The 20,917-nt window shown below is 38.4% G+C and overlaps 3 protein-coding genes across 30 annotated transcripts in view; 1 reads left to right on the top strand and 2 right to left on the bottom strand.

Moving 5' to 3' along the window:
* LOC127531946 (gastrula zinc finger protein XlCGF26.1-like) overlaps positions 1–7,043 on the top strand; it is a 217,991-nt gene extending 210,948 nt beyond the window's left edge. For 14 of the 25 annotated variants that reach the window (XM_051942537.1, XM_051942505.1, XM_051942501.1 and 11 more), the window contains one exon: positions 2,249–4,307. In XM_051942537.1, coding sequence (XP_051798497.1) covers positions 2,249–2,431 — 183 coding nt within the window. In that variant the 3' untranslated portion in view covers positions 2,432–4,307. The other 11 variants (XM_051942527.1, XM_051942533.1, XM_051942532.1 and 8 more) reach the window with 4 other exon arrangements.
* The window catches only part of LOC110972485 (zinc finger protein OZF-like), a 657,596-nt gene that overhangs the window by 620,945 nt on the left and 15,734 nt on the right, over positions 1–20,917 (bottom strand). The gene's annotated exons all lie outside the window — the stretch shown is intronic.
* Positions 14,652–20,917, bottom strand: part of LOC127531988 (zinc finger protein OZF-like) — a 184,259-nt gene continuing 177,993 nt past the window's right edge. For all 4 annotated transcript variants that reach the window (XM_051942865.1, XM_051942867.1, XM_051942864.1 and 1 more), the window contains one exon: positions 14,652–20,899. In XM_051942865.1, the coding sequence (XP_051798825.1) occupies positions 20,651–20,899 (249 nt within the window). In that variant the 3' untranslated portion in view covers positions 14,652–20,650. The remainder of the gene's footprint in view (positions 20,900–20,917) is intronic.

The raw sequence follows: 20,917 nt of genomic DNA, 5'->3' as shown, positions 1-20,917 counted from the left end.
TTTGACTACGTCTGACTAAATGACTAAGATTGCTGCCGATGTCCCTGTCTATCTTATGTTTTGTTTGATTTTTCTTTAAATGGCTTTTATTTTGCTTGTAATTGTTTTAATGTGTTTTTTTACATTTTTGAAACATTTTCTTTAATCGTTGCTATTCCTTTAACTGTTTTACTGTTTTGTTGTTTTGTTGTTTGATGATGAACGCTTGTGTAACTGCTGCACAACAAATTGCCCGGGTCGTTGGGGTCAAATCCAGAATTCAGTGGCAGAATTACAGATCTTTTCTGGACTTGTATCAACATCTGATCCCCGAGGAGAAACTAGAAAATGTTGGTGGTCTGAATTGACCCTGCTGCCATTAAGACCTAAATCTAGACATTGATGTTGTATGCTTTTCATATTGTACATTTCTCCAGTAATGTAACTTAATGGAAAGTCTGGGGATGAAGAGATCCTGGTGGTACAATCCCATCAGTCCCAGCTCTGCTTTGCTTTTCACGGTGATAGAAAGGTTTTACTACCCAATATTCTAAAACTACCGTGCAGAAAGCTGAAAACTATCGGCCTGTGAAAATAGATGACATTGTGAGTGTGCTGTTGACACATTTCGAGGTTTGTAATGACAAAGCTGCTAGCATGTCTGCAGATTCTTGATCTTGTTTCAGCCTCGTGTCCAACTACATGGAATTGAGACTTTTAGGTTCAATTTTTTCATGATTGCTCTTCCATCACTGCCTCTGTTTTTATCTTTGTCTTTTGCTACAGAAACGTAAACACAGCAATGGAGTGAGATGTCGGACCTCTGAGGAGGATAAGGATGGTTCGGCAACAACAGCAAAAAGAGATGAATCACTCAGTTGTGAGCAATGTGGCAAGACTTTTATCACAGCAACAAAGCTAAGAATTCACAAACGTATTCACACTGTGGACAAACCATTCAGCTGTGATCAGTGTGGAAAGGCTTTTACTCATCAGGGTTATCTAACAAAACATGAACTCCTTCACAGTGAAGTGAAATTGTTCAGCTGTGATCAATGTGGAAAGGCTTTTACTCACAAGAGTCACTTAAAACGTCATCAACTCATTCACAGTGGAGTTAAACCATTCAGCTGTGATCAGTGTGAGAAGTCTTTTACTCGCAAGAGTACGTTAAGAAGTCATCAACTCATTCACAGTGAAGTTAAACCATTCAGCTGTGATCAGTGTGGGAAGGCTTTCACTCACAAGAGTCACTTAAAACGTCATCAACTCGTTCACAGTGGAGTGAAATTGTTCAGCTGTGATCAGTGTGGAAAGACTTTTACTCACAAGAGTCACTTAAAACGTCATCAACTCGTTCACAGTGGAGTGAAATTGTTCAGCTGTGATCAGTGTGAGAAATCTTTTACTCACAAGAGTACGTTAAAAAGTCATCAACTCATTCACAGTGGAGTTAAACCATTCAGCTGTGATCAGTGTGTGAAAACCTTTACTCAAAATGAACAGTTGTTGATCCATCAATGCCCCCATTCTGGTGGAAAGCGGTATCACTGTGACTCCTGTGAAAAAACTTTCAAGCACCAACAGAGCTTAAAATATCACCAACGCATCCACACTGGACATGATGTGTACCGATGTGATCACTGTGGTGAACCATTTGTATTGTACTCACAGTTAAAAGCTCATGAAGTGACCCACACTGGGGTTAAACCATACATTTGTGACCAGTGTGGGAAACGCTACAGCTACATTGCATACCTCAAAGTTCACCAACGTGTCCACACTGGGGAGAGACCATACAGATGTGACGAGTGTAAGAAGACTTTTACAACTTTGTATTCCCTGAAACAACACCAGCAGATCCACACCAGAAAGAAAGCATTCAGTCAGTGTCACAGTGAGGTATGTAAAGACTGGTCTCAGTCACAGTGTACACACAATTATGTATTGGATAATTTTGGCTATTGCTGCAAAATTGTTTCAAAACTGTTTTGAACAACTGTGGTCAGTTGAATTCTGTTAACACATTGTCAGCTATTGTTCAGTCTAACCTGTATTGGTTTTGACACAGAAATCTGGTCCAGGTTAATCTGGGGATGTAGGTTAGATTAGGAATTCTGATGTAATCAGACAACTGAATGTTAAATTCCAACAGGTAAAAGTGTCTTCAGATGTCATTTGGGGTGCTCTCTATCTCAGGCAAGGCATCAGTTCTTCAATGCTGCAGGAAACACTGACGTTCTCTGTGTTTGTGTGTTTGTTTTCCAAGCAGAACGGAACATCCATCCATCCTCTATACACCGCTTTATCCTCACTAGGGTCGCTGGAGCCTATCCCAGCTGACTCGGGCGAAGGCAGGATACACCCTGGACAAGTCGCCAGTCTGTCGCAGGGCTACATACATAGAAGAACAATCACACTCACATTCACACCTACGGGCAATTTAGAATAATCAATTAACCTCAGCATGTTTTTGGACTGTGGGAGGAAGCCGGAGTGCCCGGAGGAAACCCACGCATGCTCAGGGAGACCATGCAAACTCCATGCAGAAAGATCCCAGGCCCACCCCGGGATTCAAACCAGGGATCTTCTTGCTGCTAGGCGAAAGTGCTAACCACTACGCCGCAGAGCAGCCCCAGATCAGAACAGATGGACAAAACTCTCAGACTTGTCAGCACTCTGCCAATGGTGAACAGTGCTGCTTTGACCAATCTGGACCAACGTCCAACCAACAAGGAACCCTACAACGACACCAGCGTATGCACACTGGACACAGACTGAACCCCTGCCAAGAAGATTTCTCCATGCAGGGTTCAGTAAAAGTTCATGAAGTCCTCCACAAACTTAAAGTCCTTGAGATCCGGCTTCACAGAATTCAGGTCTAATTTCTTGTTTAGTGTCTTCATTGCTTCGTTACAAAATCCATTAAGAGGAAAGCTGTCGTTAACAGACGTGACTGTAAATTAATTAAACCATTCAAAGTGGTTACTCAGTTAAATGAATTATCAGTGGTAGAGGGATAGAAGTCTGGATGGAGGCAGTGAGCAGCAGGGCGAATTTCCTCGATTACCACCTTAATGGTTCCTCAGATCCCTGTGGGCTGCAGGAACCCATTAGATGCAGAGCTGGTTCAGTGATTCTCTGATGATTAATCATAATTAATTTCGGAGATTACTGTCCTTAGGATTCATATGACTGTCTGAAGTATCTCGAGTATTGAACAAGTAGATCAACTAATCTCTGATTATGTGTGAGTTGAAATATAAAAACATGAAGTGTTCTATGAAAAGTCCAATCTTTGAAAGCTGACATGTAGTTTAGAATCATTTCTTTGTAAATTAGCTGCATCCAGTCATTACCATGACATTGGCATCACGGAACCATGACCACATATATGTGTCTGGAGATAGTGGCATTTTCATAATGGCACATTTTCATGCTTTGACAGATACAGTGAGGGGAAAAAAGTTTTCAGACACCCTGAAAATTTTTACACAATCTTAAATATCATCAAATATTTGTTGAATAGTCCTTTTTTTGTGTTTCTAAGGGTGTGGCTGCATCAGACACACAAATACAAATGATATTTTTTTGTTTGTCTTCAAGAAAAACTAACAAAACTAAATTCTTCCAAATTTCTCATTTTATGGAACCAGTCAATTTTCAGTTTTTAATGTCTTTTTTAGGATGTGTTTAGTTTTATGATTGTACTAAAATAAATTACTCTTGAAGACCTCAAAGTGATTCTTAATGCAGTATTTCACAAATGTATGGGATGTCCAAAAACTTTTTTCCACTGCTGTATTTAACAGCAATCTGATCTGCTGATGTTAGCAAGACAAACAAGTGAAGGTTTCAGGCTTTTATCTAGAATTGTTCTTGAAATCTTCAGTTTGTGGCTCATTTTGATGGTTGTGTCTCTAATTTTGGTCAGTTTATGTCTGTAGGGTTGTTCTTAGTAGAAATTTTGGTCATTTTGTGCATTTCAGTACATTTTTAAGATAAAAATGGTTTACATCAGACTGTAAATGATCTATGAACAAACCTCTCTGCAGAAGCCTGAGTATTGAATAGAATAAATCTGGACAGCTTGGTGAATATAATTGACGATTTTTGGATCAGTTTGGTCATTTTGAGGCTAAATTTGGTCATTTTGTGTCAGAAAGTGTTTATTTTTGATCAGTTTCCATCTTTTGGTCTGTTTCAAACATGTTGCATCTTTTCATGTTTTTTTGTGGTAATTTTGGTTATTTTGCATCAAGTTTTGGTCATTTATGTGTCTAATTCAGGTAATGTTTCATCTCTTTATGTTGTTTTTGTACAATTTTGGTCATTTTATGATTCATTTCATGTGTCTGTAAGGTTGTTTTTGTTTAAAATTGTTCATGTTGCTCATATTAGTCATTTCGTGTCAGTTTGTCCATTCTGTGAGTCACTGGCCATTTCTGTTTCATTTTTCATCTTTTTTGCTCTGTGTTGATCATTTTATCTCTCATTTTAGTCATTTTGCACCCGTTTAAGATTGCTTTTTTTCATTTTGTACATTTTGTGTCTAATTTTTTTCATTTTGTTGCTCATTTTTGTGCCTGATTTTGGTCATTTTTGTCATTTTTGCTTAATTTTAGTCCCATTTTGGCCACTTTTGGTCTTTTTTTAATGTCCATTTTGTAATTTTATGGTATTTTTCTATCTTGGTCGGATGTTTTATGTTCCGTTTTGGTCATTTTGTGTCCCATTTGAACTGTCCCATAACATTGTTGGACCGTTCAGTAGACTCTGTTTGGGTCTTTTTCTCACCACTGAAAAATTTTGAAAGGCTTTTACTCTCAAGAGTCACTTAAAAAGTCATCAACTCATTCACAGTGGAGTTAAACCATTCAGCTGTGATCAGTGTGGAAAGGCTTTTACTCACAAGAGTACGTTAAAACGTCATCAACTCATTCACAGTGGAGTTAAACCATTCAGCTGTGATCAGTGTGTGAAAACCTTTACTCAACATGAACAGTTGTTGATCCATCATTGTGTGGCACCCAGGACTTATAGACTATTAAAAAGACACCTCCCAATATTTTTTTATGTTTAATAATACATTGTTTATGCTGTTTAAATCGTTGATCACTCACCCACATTCACCTGTTTGTGTTAAAGTAATTTCTGGTGTAATAACGAGTTTCGCCAGTAGCTGGCAGTAGTGTATAAACAGACTCACCATGCGAGCACACGCGAAGAAGCTCAGTTCAGCCAAGCTGTCTGCCGTTGGTCAAGCAGAGAAACCACTACTGACACAAAACTGTTATTTTCTGTGATTACAGGTGAGTTGAGTGCACAAGCATTATATAGTGAACATCATAAGACGTTTTTGCATGTTCAGGTTAAAGTTTGATGTGTCTATAGTAGATTTGATCATCTTTATGAGTGTTTAAAGTTGTCCCGAACTGGCGCTAGCTTAACGCTAACTCGTTAGCATCTCCGCTGCGTTATGGATAAACGTTAGGCAACTTTTCTGTTTGTAAATGATTTATTATCTGGTGTAAATGACATCTATATTTGAGAAACATGTCCAGTACTGCAAATAGTTACAAAAAGACTGAAGTTGTGAATTTATTGGTATTTGCCAAGTTCATTGTTTTCCATGTATTTCTGTTTGAAAGCAAAATGTAACAGAGACTGTGTAAATTACTGTGGAATTACTAAAGGATCGTCAGCTTAGTAATAAGTAAAGAAGAAGCTCAGTTCAGCTAAGCTGTCTGCCGTTGGTCAAGCAGAAGAAACCACTACTGACACAAAACTGTTATTTTCTGTGATTACAGAATAAAGTCATCCTGTTACACAAAAGTCAGATGCATCTGTTATTACGAGTATAACAATTGCCCCCATTCTGGTAGAAAGCGGTACCACTGTGACTCCTGTCAAAGAACTTTCAGCTCCCAAAAGAGCTTAAAATGTCACCAACGCATCCACACTGGACATGATTTGTGGATATGTGATCACTGTTGCGAACCATTTGTATTGTACTCACAGTTAAAAGCTCATGAAGTGACCCACACTGGGGTTAAACCATACATTTGTGACCAGTGTGGGAAACGCTACAGCTATATTGCATACCTTAAAATTCAAGCTGAATTCAAATGACAAGCTAACATTTGCTCATTTTGTGGCTTATTTTGGTCAGTTTGCATCCTTAGGGTTGTTAGTGGATAAAATGTTGTCATTTTTCATCTCTTCCTGTTGTTTTTTGTTCCATTTTGGTGACTTAAAGGCTGTTTTTGTTGAGTTTGCTCATTTTGTGTCTCATTGAGGCTGATTTTCATTATTTTGTCTCTAACCTTGGTCAGCTTTTGTCTTTAGGATTGTTTTTACTCCTCATTTTTCGTGCTTTCGATGTTTTTTGTTTCATTGTGAACATTTTGTGTCTCATTTAGATTATTTTTGTATCATTTTGGACATTTTGCATCTGTTTAAGGTTTTTCTGTTTCATTTTATGTCTCATTTTGTGCATTTCAGTATGTTTTTAGGGGGGGAAAGTGTCATAAATCAGACTGTAAATTATATATGAACAAACCTTTCTGTAAAAACTTTCAGAATGTTGAATAGAATAATTGTGGACTGACTAGGTAACCTTACAGAACCTTTACTGTTGTGATGTACGCATTAACCTGACTTTATACACTCCGAGAAAAAATATATATATAACCATTGTGATAGGGATAAATAGAAGTTCCCATCTGCTGACTTTAATTGCAGGATAATGCTTTATTAAAATATATCTCAGTAGGGAAATAGCAATAGCCATTAAATCATCAGACAATTAATCAATTGTTAGTTAATATTTCAGTGGCTCGTCATGATTCCTAACTGCTACTATGTTTTCATAGAAGAAGAGTAATAATCACCCACATCATGTAATTTGGAGGGGGAGAGCAGACAGTGTGGCCACATCTGGCTGATCACCTGAAGAACGACGAGTCTTGGAGCCTCCAGGGGGAAGCAGAGAGAGTTCAGTCCAGATCTGCTTGTGTCTTTTTTTTGTTGTTTGGGCCAATAAAAACTTTGTTATAATCCTCTCTGGTGTCATTCCTTTGGAAATGATAGAGTTCAGTAATGTTCCTTCAGTCAGTGTTATTTTTAGAATCCTCAAACAGCAGTAAGAGCAGTCCTTCAGTCCATAATCCCAGTAGAACAGATATTCCTTTGCAGATCATGTTGAATCACCCGTCCAAAGTTATGTGGTAAAATCCCTCATGCTCAGAACTGTTGTCTGGTTTGCATCAAGTGACTACCCCACAACAACTCCCAACAAATATATTCCAACAGGTGCATTTTATAACATCACTGCTTCTCTTCAGAATTTGCATATACGGTGACATCATATTCAATTTACATACGTGATGACAGGACACTTTAATTTACATACACGATGACAGCATACATCCTCCCCCCTCCTCACTTGTGCACTTCCCCCATCCACCGACTTCATGGCCCCCATGTGGTCCGGATGAACCAAAACCACCTGTTTAGCCTGTTTATCCCTTTCATCCGATCTATTCATGTATTTGGTTCATCTGCAGCCCCACAGACATATATAAAGAGTAGACGCCGCATCGACCGCTACTGCCTATTGGGGCTGACGAGCGGTGGGTCCGCCATCTTGGTCTGTCCGAGACATTGCCCGTCACTTTAATGTCAACATCACCACCATTTACCGTCTCCAGCGTCGATACAACACCACACAGAGCACCGATGACCTTCCCTGAAGCGGACAGACTCTCCAGCTGGCAGACGTCCGATGGCTTGGTTCCTCTCAATTTGGTTTAAGCGTGGCATAGTTAAACAGCAAGTGAAATGCTTATGATCTTGAATGAAATTTATACCCACTGAAGGTGTCGATAAATCGTGTATATTCAATTGCATATGCAAAGTGTGAATCATGTCCACATCATCAATGCATTGGTGTATTGCGACGATTCGTTTTCCGTTTTCGGTTTTCACACCAACCTTACAAAACGCAACAGAAAATGTTAAGAGCACACCATGCACCACAAAGTACCAAATGCACTTTTGCTTTGGGAAACCAAATTTAATTTTTCATTGGGTAAAAGAAACTTGCGTTTCTTTTGCGTGAGTATATATAAACAAAATACTGACTAATGAACACACATTTTTATATAAAACAATAGATAGAAGTGATATTAATCATAGATGGAGTATCAACATCATTCACTTATATATATATATATATATATATATATATATATATATATATATATATATATATATAAAATAGATAAAAGTTATATATCAGAGAAAATTATTATATAAATCACATATAGACTATCAATATAATTATATAATTATATATTAAAAAAGATATGTCAGAAAATGATGTTATATATATATATATATATATATATATATATTGTTTTATGTAGAAATCTGTGTTCATTAGTCAGTATTTTGTTTATATATGTATATATAGCGTAATAATATATTGTCTCTTCAAATTATTAAAATAATTGACTTTACTGCCATTATCTGCTTCTCTAACATATATTAGTGTGTGTTTACAGTGTTTGCAAAATACCTGTCTGCAGTCGAGCTTAATATCAGAATATTCTATTACCTATTATTATTATTATCTATTATTCCCGCTATGAATATTCAAATACTCCAAACTATTTGTCCTGTATCATAGCTACATGTATGACGTTTGCAGCAAAAAAATAAAAATAAAAAACATGTGAAAATCAGTTTAATATTCAGAGTTAAGATGGATTAAATGCGCTGTCAAACAGCGCTGAGTGGAGCGGATGGCTAAAATACCTGGGTCACCTTTTTAAGGTGGGTGACTTGACTTTAGGAGACAGCCTGTAGGTCCTTCCACTTTCTAGAACAAGGTTCTGGGCAAACTTCAGTGTTTTTCTGTGGAAGGCGGGACCAGCATCTGGCCTTTGGTTGGGCGGGGTTTAAGCCTCTGGGGAATTTTGTCCCTGAGCTAGGTTATACACAAACCTATTGATTCAATACGTTGAATTTGGTACCCAGATCCACCACACTGAAATCCCACGTTAAATTAGAGGGAACTCCTATTGAATTCTGGCACCAAATTTTCCTAAGTATTGTGTAAAACTTTCTTAGAATTTCTCTAAAAGTCATATTAAAATTGGTCTGATCAAAAATTGAAATTGACACACATCAGAGTTCAGATGCAATTGACAGTGATGCTATGAGCTGCTGTTTGTCTTCATTGTGTTTTCTTTCTGTGTGTGTGCTGAATGCCAGTTGTTGAGTGAAAGAATTTAGTCATGGGTTGTCATCAGTCCAAATCAGGCCAGACTCATTTTTCAAATGTGAAATCAATAAATAATTCTCATAAAACACAATCTATATCTAATTCTGATGCATCCCCAGCTAAAATTAAATCCGATGCGTCTCCACTGGTCAGTGTAGCAGGAATTCAGTCATTAGCCAGAGCTTGAGGAACTTGAGATTATTGCTCTTCTTCAGGAACAATTGACTAAGATAAAGAATAAAGAAGATGAATGTGGACTTAACACAGAACCTGACTCAGGATCAGGATCAGTTTCAGGAAACAGTGATGTAGAGAAAGGACTGAGTCATGATGAGTTGATGAAAAATGATGAACAGTCTGGGCGTCCTTCACCTGTTTTTCTGTGTGTGCATGTTAAACATGCGCGCTGTACTGCTGAACCTTACAAGCTTCATGTTTGTGTGCAGGATCATGATGAGCCCCTGCCAACATTTATCAAACGGTTTGAGGAAGTGTGGGAGTCAGCAATGGGTTGTGATATTAATGACAACAGTGTAATGGCCTTTAAGCCTAGCCACGCTAGACAACCCACGGCAACGAATTTAATTCTCTGCCAGGGTGGGTCTAGTTACCCTCCATAAGGCTCGAGGCTGGATTCTCCTAAAACTGGCCGGACGAATCACCATGAAGCGTAGAGTCAGAAGGCGGGAGTAACTAAGTGACGACAGAGGTGCGACGATTCTGACAGAAACAACCGGCGCACAATAAACAGTTATCTTTTGACTCGGCTTTGGCCACAGCCCTTAAAGATTTGAAGCTAAAATTCAACTTGAAAGATAAACAAAGGACGGCACTGAAGTGTTTCATTGAGAAGAAAGACGTATTTGGACTTATGCCGACGGGATATGGCAAATCCTTAATATACCAGTTGGCTCCGCTGGTTGGGAAGCTAATGGGAGTTAGCCACAATCCGCCGGCGCTCCAGGAACTCCGTCAGCCTATTCGTTGCGCTGATTGGTTGTATACCTATCCAATTGCTGCAGAGTGATTTGAAAGACAACCTTTTAGCCCGCCTCCCTCCCTGTCGAGCGGCCCTAGACTGTTGTGCCTTCAGAACATGGGTCTAGCACGGCTAGGCTAATGGCCTTTAGCATACTACTAGAAATTGTACGTCCTGAGATTTCTTACAGGTAGAGAGTCTCAAATCAGTCATGGCATAGTAATACGTGGATAGACGCAATGCATGTGTTGATGGAAATGTACAAGGATGGTTGTTTTTCCACTAAACGATGCGCTAAGGTTAAACAAATGCATCAGTCACAGCGTCCTTTTTCTCTGAAGGCCGCTCCCCGAGCAGAGCAGAAACGTGGACAATGCCAGAAATGTAGGAGAATGGGACACTGGACCAGAGACTGCAGAGCACCCAGGAGCTAATCAGTAGAATGGAATGTTTAACATTCCCCTGTTGAAAATCTAATATGATCAGTAGGAAAAAGAAAAGGGCATTTCAGCATCTGATGGTTTGGTACTGCTTTGCTTCGTAGTGGGAAACTAAAATTCATCTGTTCTGGATTTAAATTAATTATAATCTTAAAAATTAACTATGTTAAATAAATGAATGTCTCTGTAGTAAATAAAATAAAAACACTGTTAAACGTTTAATATCTGTAGTTTAAAGGAAGTATACAAATAACTAATTTCATTGAAGTTCATCATGAGAAAATCAAACTTTTACAGAGTAAATTGAGAGCAAGACAAATAGAACAGGAAGATCAGTCAGTAAAATTAGTAAAATATGGTAAAAATCTGTGCCTATCAATATGTTTTAAATGATTTTGTAAAATGCAGTGTACCATCATTATCTAATTAAACTGAAAATATGAACTGATAAAGGAGCTCCACGTTCTGCTGTATGTTTCACTGATTATTTCTGGTTTTTGCAGGAACACTTTGGAGTCTGATGGGAAGAGACCTTCTTTGTAAATTCAAACCTGGTATTAATTGCTCTCCAGATGACTTGTTTCTAGAAAATAATAAAATCAGTTCAGTGTGTGCAATCAGCAAACACTGAACTGAGAGATGATATGTCTTTCTTAAAACCTCCTGAGACTATCACTCTTCCTAAAAGAAAGTCTGTTTTACAGGAAGCACCCTTTCCTATTCTGTATGGACCCTTCAAATTTACCTGAGGTCCCAAGTGAACGTAGGGCTAAACAAAAGAATCGTGTGGGATGTGTGACAACTGTTTTACTTCATGTTGTTCAAGTTCAATCTAAGAATTAAACTTAATGCTGTAGTTCCTAAGATTAATCAGTGTAATTTAACTTAAAGGGCAATTGCAGGCATAGGGGGCTTCATTTAGTTCCTTTTGGATCAAGGAGTGTTCATGGAGAGAAAACAATCCATGCAAGACTCACATTTTGCCAATTCCTAAACATAATCGTCCATATGAATGGAGATTTGTTCAACATTTGTTTACCGGACACTAATTCTATTTTTGCCTCTTTGCCCCTAGTTTTTAAAAATGAGCTCACTTAGTTGACCTCAGCTGTGCATTTTTCTCTGCATCCAGATAGTCAGTATCTGTTTTCATTTCAATCAAAGGGCGTTAGTTGTTGGGGGCCAGGCTCTACACGGCTTTGTTAGGAGTCCTGCGGTGTGTGCTGTGGCCATGAGCTGTGATTCAGTGAATTTGCACCTGGCTGGTGGCAGCACTACCCTTCTTCTCTTTCCTCCAAAAGAAGCCTGTCACATGAACTCTGTTCTGCTGTTGAAGAAACTGGCTGAAAGAGGTCACACTACCTCACTGTTTAAACTACAGTACTGCAGTCTGAAGGTCACCTATCTGGGTCCTGTCTTGTCTGAAGGACAGTGGATGTTTTCTCCTAAAAGACTGATACTGCTGAATAACATCAAGTTATTGTGGTCACTGGATCTGTGTTTGTGCTGGTACGGACTCTGTGATGAGAGCGGCCACTCTGCAGGAGGTTCTCCTGTAGTGGAATGGACAGAAAGTATGCAGAAGGCCTTGTGGATTTAAAGACTGCTCTGGTTTCAGCTCCAGCCCTGGGATTACTGGACAACATGCAACATTTCAGCTGTACATCAGAGAGAGAGAGAGAGAGAGAGAGAGAGAGGGGTTTGCTGGAGGTGTGCTGGTGTGGAGACGCTTGTCATACCATCGCTGGGTAGCATATTACTAATCAGGGCCAGCAGACCCTCTGATGTCACATGTCATGCAGGTTATGCTGTAGTCAGTGACTAGTAAATAGTGGAAGTGGGTATTCTCCCTCCCCAGTAGCTCTGTACAGGCAGCCAAACTGTTTACTCTTTTCAGAACCTGCATTATCTCCAAGGACAAGGTCTCTACCATTTACACATTCTCCTGCTCTGCTTTGGGAGCAGCTTATGATGTGGCTCAAATATGGAAATATAAAGAAATTTTAACATCAAGTGGAAAGCCACTAAAAAACATAACCAAAGGCTCAATAATTTGATTAAAGCAATTTTATTTCCTAAACGACTGGATTTAGTAAAATGAGAGGCACACACTTTTGGTTCTAACCTAGTTGGAGAACAATAAAGTTCATTATAGCTGCAGTATAATGGGTTTTATTTCAAAATAACATTGTTGAACTGTGATATATTTAGAGGGAATTCTGATCAAACACTTTGGACAGTTTATTTGATTTGTAAAAGATTAATCTGATTTACTTCATCAGATGTAAAGATTTGCTATATTCCTTTGGTACATTTTGATAACAGAACTGAGAATAACTTTGAGGGTAACTTCCGGTCCTAAACTGTGTTATTGGTGTTTTTTTTAGTTTTTTTTATAAATCTCTTTATTAACATTTTGGCAGTTAACAAAGAAATATAAAGAACATATCAAAATCATCATCATTGAATCCGCCAGTTATAACCACCACCCCATTTCCCACCCATCCCACACTTGCATAGCTGTACATAAAAAATTAAAAATAAAAATAAAAATAAATAAATATATATATATATATATATATATATATATATATATATATATATATATATATATACGTAAATACATAAGTGAATACGTACATAGTATATACCAATATAATTTCAATAAGGTGCACAAGAATGAAAGCATAATGGAGACCATGCTGTGCTGGTGGCCAATATGAGAGCAGAGTCCAATAGAAAAAAAAAAGTCCCAGTCACTCCAATATGAAAGGGTGTGACCGATCAAAATGGGAGCAGATGTACAGAGATCTCCAGAGTGCTGACAAGAAATCAGTCATCAGCCGTAAGGCATCAAAGGATCTGACCTCATAAATCAAGAGGATGACAAATAGCCAGGTCAAACAAATAAGAAGACAAAACAACAGACAATACACCCAGAGTGGGTGAAAAAAAAAGATAAATAAATAAATAAAATATAATAACTAAATTAAAATAGTAATAATAATAATAATAATATTAAAAAAGGAGGGGGAGGGGTAAGACAGAAGAGAAGAAGAGAGCCCGGTGCTGTATGGATAAGTAATGAGTACTAAGCCCAATTCATATCACTGTTCATTCCAATTCGAAACATCTAAAATGTCATAATAGACTAAGAAGGGAGTCCACATCTTATGAAATTTCTTCAAGGAGCCTCTCGTGTTATTGGTGTTTTAAACTAAATCAGTTGTTATTAATTAATAAAAGAAACTAGACAAATAAACACAGGATCCCTGACCTCACCACACAGTGAGGAACAGATGACTCAAGAGGGGAACTGGGTTTTCTGTCGTGTTTTTCCTTTCAGCTGAATCTAGATTTGAATTTTGAGCTTCATAATTAATTGCTGAAATATGTGATTTCTGTTGTTGTTTTGGTGTTTGTTTGCTTAGGGAAAAGCATTGTGATTGTAGAAATTTCCTTTCCAGCTAAAAAATGGGAGTGTTTTAAAGTAAAATATGGTTGATGAAGAGTTACAAACTTGTGGATAATGTCATATGGACACTTAGGAGTTTTTTCAGTGAGGTTGTTCATCTACATTCTCTTTTCCGTGTTTTGGCTTGTGCTGTATGCGGTCCAACACATGTTGGAAAAGGAGGGATAGATGAGATCAATCACTCATAGATGAGGTCAATCAACAGAATCACAGTGGTTCTACCAGGATGTACAGCTTAGCAGAAATATTAGCGTCTCCACAGAACTCAGGATAGGTAGAAAAAATGAATTAGACTATCAAAGAAGGACAGGTAGAGAGACTTGAATTTTACTATTAAAGAAAAATGGAAAAACATGTTGAAAACAGGGTTAAAATGGCATGATGCTATTACCAGCCTCAAGCCTAGGGGTACCTGGGCCAGTAACAGAGGTTGCTACCCGATCTTGAATGGCTGTGCAACAGTGAGAAAAAGGACGCGTTAGCATGCGGTCAGATCAGCGCCATGTTTACTCTGACGTATGGAACAGAGATGCAGAAGATTACAGACAATATACAAAACATAGTTGCACTATTAAATACAGAATAAACAAATACAATTCAATAAGTTGTCTGCATCTTCCTAAATCCAGATCATGTAAATTTTATCAATTCAACATTCAATATTCAATTCAACATCACAACATCATCAAAACACCAGTTATTTATGGTGCCTGTATTCACATACATACACACATACAACTTCAATAAATGCAACCCATGCTTAACCAAGTCAGTTTTAGCAGATTTGACATGTAATGTCTAATGCATGATAAACTTACAACACGAACTTACTACTTCAGACAAGAGCAAACACAGAGAGCTGTCTTACTGTCTAGCTGTCTGAGAACTACAGCATCACAAGAGTGTGCAAGTACTTAACTCATATAATACAATATATTACACACATATTCACACATTCTCATTCCCATCTACTCGGCATTGTAAGTATTACGTTGCCTTGTAGTCGCTCCCGGCTATGTGAGGCTACGAGCTACGAATATGCTGACGTAGTTTACACACACACAACAAAACCACACTCACTCGGTTACCAACAGCTACGGACACAATGTTGGTCGGGTGGTTAACCAGGAAAAATCCGAGTGATATTCTTATCGCTTTAACGTGATTTTCATGCTTATTTACCTGTGCAGCAGTGAGAAAAAGGACACGTTAAAATGCGGTCAGATCAGCGCCATGTTTACTCTGATGTATGGAACAGAGGTGGCTTGAACTGCGCCTTCCCCACTACTTCTGGCACAACAGTGACACCTACTGTCAGAAATAAAACTGAAAGTAAAAACTGAAAAGTACTCATTACTCATAGTCTGAGATATTTAAAAGATTTGGGGAGTTTTATTAACTTTACCTTTTTTAAGCTCTTTTCCCAGTCGTCACAATGCCCTCCCAATTATCTCAATTGTGCTGTATTCAATTCTCAGCACTGCAAATTTGACCACAGGACTGAACCCCCATGAGGTTCTCATGGGACGGTCTATGTCCACAGGAGCTAGTGCAACTTTGACCACACACAGTCACTCTGTTATGGACTGATGAATGAATGGCTGAGTATGTGAAACGTCTAACTGAGATACTAAGAACATTTCATTTGCAGGTCGCTGAAAGGCTCCCAGAACCATCGGAGGAGCCCATTCATTGTTTTAAGTGTAGTGATTGTGTACTAATCGAGTCTTTGGAAAGAATCTTTTTCTCTTAGGAGGATCCATATAAGGTGATGTTGGTGATCGGAACGGCTGTGGAGGTCGAGGGCCGAGCAGAGTGGGTCCACTCAACATGATGCCGGCTAGCAACGGTCGACAAGAAGGGGCTTGGATGCTGATCCTGCTCCTGACGGTTCACAGCCACTTCCTGCACGGTGGAGAGACGAGAGATGCACCTGGAGCTTCTCCTACAGAAGAAGGGCTCTCACCCCCTGGGTTTGCTATGCTCTTTGCCCTGATCCTCTGAAACCTGACACACTCACCGGTGTAGCCCCAGCATCGTACACATACACTGATACACGAAGTCTGGAGCAAAACAAAAAGACAATAGACTGTTTGGACTGCTCCTCTCTTACAAACACTAACAGAGAGACGAGAAAGGAGAAATTGACTCTGTGGACTTAGACTCTGGTTATCACCCTATGAAGAACAGATCGATAGATTTCCTTCTACTGTTTGAACAACAGGTGGAAGGCTAAAGATTGCTATATTGTTCAACCATGATTCTGAAGGTAACTGGGTCTGGAAGATCCTGGACCTTGATCTGGTTAAAGTGTCCAGGGTGTCATTCCTTGAGCCACATAAAGTTTCGAGGCAAAAGGTTAATAGAATAAATACTAAACTGACAATAAATTAAATTATATGATTACCGACATTGGCACGTAAAATATAACAACGGAAAGAAGTCATTTGGGAAAACAATTAGTTTTGTTAAAATGTAAAAAAAAGTTAGAAAATTAGAGAATTATCACACCAAAGAACCAGGTAATTAAAATATAATTTAAAATAAAACTAAGCAAAATAAGGCAAGATATTAATAAAAAAGAAAGAACATCTCTAATAAACAGGAAATATTACAGATTAAAACACAAACTAAATACAACTAAATAATAAACTTCACATCAATGAAAGTCTATAGACCCTTTAATGACCCACGTCACGAATGACGTCACAGCTTTAGCTGGAGGCAAAAGAGGAAGCCCGTGGCCGTGACCGAAAGGCAAAAGACTGAGGGACTAGGCTCTACCAACTTTTCTAAAATGTCGTCCTGCTGTGTTTTTGGATGCCAGAATAGGAGGAATGACATTGGCGAACGCAAATTAAAGTTTTATAGGATTCCACCGAACACTCGTGCTCAGACGGAATGAAGACAGTTGTGGTTAAATGCACTGAGGCGAAAAGACTGGACAGAGACGATCAGCTGCAGTCAATTCCAGCCATTTTCAGTACAAAAAATCGCTAATATCGTATTTGTAAATAAAAAATATGACCAGAAATACAGGGAATATTGGACGCGCATCGCGAGGTGCATTTCCTTGAAAACGACCGATTCGTGGATTATATACCGACTTCAAGACATGTTTTGGACAAAATAGTTTACTGGCTTGTTTCGTCTGGATGTTCAAGGTTGGATTATGGCTGTTTTTTGTGGAATATTTTCATCTGTGTGTAATAATGAACCCGGAAATGTGAGTCACGCTGTGTATGTTAAAACCGTGTACAGAGAAAGGATGGATGGATATTCGTTTTTTGTCGGACAAATGTGTTTATATTACCCGCTGTGGTAATCACATCTGAAAGTGGTTTATACCGGCGGATTCATGAGAATCTAAGCTTTCCATCGGTGTATAGTGTTTAATCGCGTTTGCAGCCTTCGGACATTCTTTAAATTCCTATGCAAATTAGTAAGTGTACTGCCGGTGGTACACTGAAGTTTAACGGGTTAAAAATGCTCGAGTTTGCAGCGCAAACTCCCAGCGCAAACTATATACTCCCAGTCCCGCTTGACTTCTCGCTCCGCTTTTGCCTCTAGCATAAGCCCCGCCCACAAAAAAACATCACAATGTTTGTAAACAAATAAAGGGTCTATAGAATAGGATGGAACTTGTCCTCCTCCTGGATGCTCAAGGAGTAGAGGAATTTGCAAAGTAATAGTTCAAGGTTGAAAGAATCACACAGATTTGACTTTAGAAACTTTACAGGATTGTTTGAATTTTTTTGATTTCTAACAATATTTGTGTGAGTGGTTTGCTTACTACTTGTAGCCTCTATATTAATATGATAAAATGTGTGCTGAAACGCGTATTACTGTTGATCAAGTAACTAATTTAGTGATAGATAAATAATGGGTAACACAGAATTGGATCAGTGGGTTCACCTGTACAGTAAATAACACAACAGATAGTGATAGCTGGTGAAGAATACTGAATGTTGATTTTTAATAGCAACTGGAAATTACACTGTAATCAAAAGCATTTATCTTAAAGTTAATCGATGATTTTAACAACATTTTACTGTGATTTATGAATTTTACTAGATGTGTTGCTGGATACTGATTTACACATTGAATCATTGTGCTCACTTGAGTTGCGCTGATTCTGAGGAACAGGAGGGTCTGGAGCATCGATCCCACAGTGTAATTGGGACGAATAAAAGATGATTAGTCCAGATCAGCTGGAAAGATGCAACTGCCTGCCTACACACACACACACACACACACACACACACCCCACTCATGCCTCATACACTGTGTTGTCACATCTACATTTCAATCATAAGTTTGTTTAGTATTAATCACTCAAGCATGCCTTACGATAAGTTTTATACTGTGTTTGTATTTTATGGATAATCATGAATGACATGAAAGTAACTGTGTTGCCTGGATACCAGCTGAAACTCTGAGGAAAACAGGCTCTTGAGCTGTTATGCAGATCTCTAGGATCGCCACCCATGAATTTGGTGAAGTGAATCTATTCCCAAACTTATAGGGGGTGGTAGGAAAATGCTGTCCCACTGGGTTTTCGTTCCTACCTTCATAAACCTTTGAGGCTCACGGTCTGTTTGTGATAGAATTTATTATAAACTGAATTGAAAATGCACTGGAGAATGTGATCAATTATATTCTGTTTATATTTTGATGAGACAACCATCATTTTCAAATTTTACAGGATCAGTTTTCTGAAGCTCTCTGACCAGGGTTTTCTAAATGTTAATTTTCCCTCTTACGATCAAAAAGGAGGGATCTGTTGGGGAAAAAGTACTCACTTTCTCACGACTGAGGTGTCCCCTCAGCTGTTATTTAATGACATCCTAAATGCCGGTGCGTCTGCCAGCTGCAGCCACCCTAAATCAAGTGTAGGTACCAATTCACCCCAAACTACTCTACAAGATGTTACCCCTGACCTGTGGTTCTCCTTAATTGAGGATGCAAACGTGTTTATGCTCTCTGTCCCCAATCTGACCCTGAGACAGATAGACGCTTGGTAAAGATAACATAGGGATAAAAGACAACGATGCCAGAATAACAAGATGGAACCTGAGCTCACTTTCCTGTCTCCATATTTGGAGTGTAACATAAACATGGCATGCCCTCCAAAATGGTATAAGTACCCAAGGCCAGAGAGACTCCTTAGAACTGATGCTGCCAGTGCTCACATCACTGTGTTACTCACTGTATCATTTCTCCTGATCAGTAAACCTTATTCTCAACATAAGCCATCTAAGTCTCCAGTGTGTCTCTGAGTCTGCCTCCTGATTCTTTTTTCGACGTCGCAGAATTCCCTAACACTCATGTCTTCACGAGTTTCACATTTGAAATCTTCACCACAACTCTCCAATATCTCCAAGGTTTGTGTGTTAAACTGACTTTCTCAAGTGTTTCAGTGATTTTCTTCAGAATATGGAATGTGGTAACAGTTGTTAGTTCTTCTCTCTGACATCACAACTGACTTTTAAAAAAATGCATTTACTGTCTTAGTACTTGTACTGTGTAATAACAGTAAAGTTGAATCCAAGAAACAATAAAAAAACAAAACCCAAAGAGAGATGAGAGATGATCAAAGTGAGATACAAAATTGAACAAAAACAAGCTAAAAGTGATGCAAAATGACATAAATGAAGCAAAGCAGACAAATAAAAAATAAAGAGACACGGAGTGAAACAAAAATGGCCAATATGAGTCACAGAATGGCCAAATGAACACATGAAATGACCAAAATGAGCAACATGAACAATTTCAAACAATAACAACCTTAAAGGCACACAAAATGACCAACATGAACCACAAAATGGTCAGAATGGTACAAAAAGTCACAAAAACAGATGTAAAATTCACTGAAATTAGGAACAAAATGACCAAAATGAAGCAAAAGCAATATAGGGAGATGCAATTTTTTTTTTTAATAAGTCAGTTTGTTTTCATCTAACTGGTTCCATAAAATGAGAAATTTGGTAGAATTTAGTTTTGTTAGTTTTTCTTGTAAACAACAAACAAAAAATATCATTTGTATTTTTGTCTGTCTGATGCAGCCACACCCTTAGAAACACACAAAAAAGACTTTTCAACAAATATTTCATGACAATATTTAAGATTGTGTAAAAATTTTCAGGGCGTCTGAAAACTTTTTTCCCTCACTGTATCTGTCAAAGCATGAAAATGTGCCATTATAAAAATGCCACTATCTCCAGACACATATATGTGGTCATGGTTCCATGATGCCAATGTCATGGTAATGACTGGATGCAGCTAATTTACAAAGAAATTATTCTAAACTACATGTCAGCTTTGAAAAATTCGACTTTTCATCCAACACTTCATGTTTTTATATTTCAACTCACACATAATCAGAGATTAGTTGATCCACTTGTTCAATATTATACTTGTTCAATGTTAACGACAGCTTTCCTCTTAATGGATTTTGCAACGAAGCAACGAAGACACTAAACAAGAAATTAGACCTGAATTCTGTGAAGTCGGATCTCAAGGACTTTCAGTTTGTGGAGGACTTCATGAACTTTTACTGAACCCTGCATGGAGAAATCTTCTTGGCAGGGGTTCAGTCGGTGTCCAGTGTGCATACACTGGTGTCGTTGTAGGGTTCCTTGTTGGTTGGACGTTGGTCCAGACTGGTCAAAGCAGCACTGTTCACCATTGGCAGAGTGCTGACAAGTCTGAGAGTTTTGTCCATCTGTTCCGTTCTGCTTGGAAAACAAACACAC

Source organism: Acanthochromis polyacanthus, chromosome 22, assembly GCF_021347895.1.
Source record: "Acanthochromis polyacanthus isolate Apoly-LR-REF ecotype Palm Island chromosome 22, KAUST_Apoly_ChrSc, whole genome shotgun sequence".
Classification (NCBI taxonomy): Eukaryota; Metazoa; Chordata; class Actinopteri; family Pomacentridae; genus Acanthochromis; species Acanthochromis polyacanthus.
This window is presented reverse-complemented; position numbering and strand designations above follow the sequence as displayed.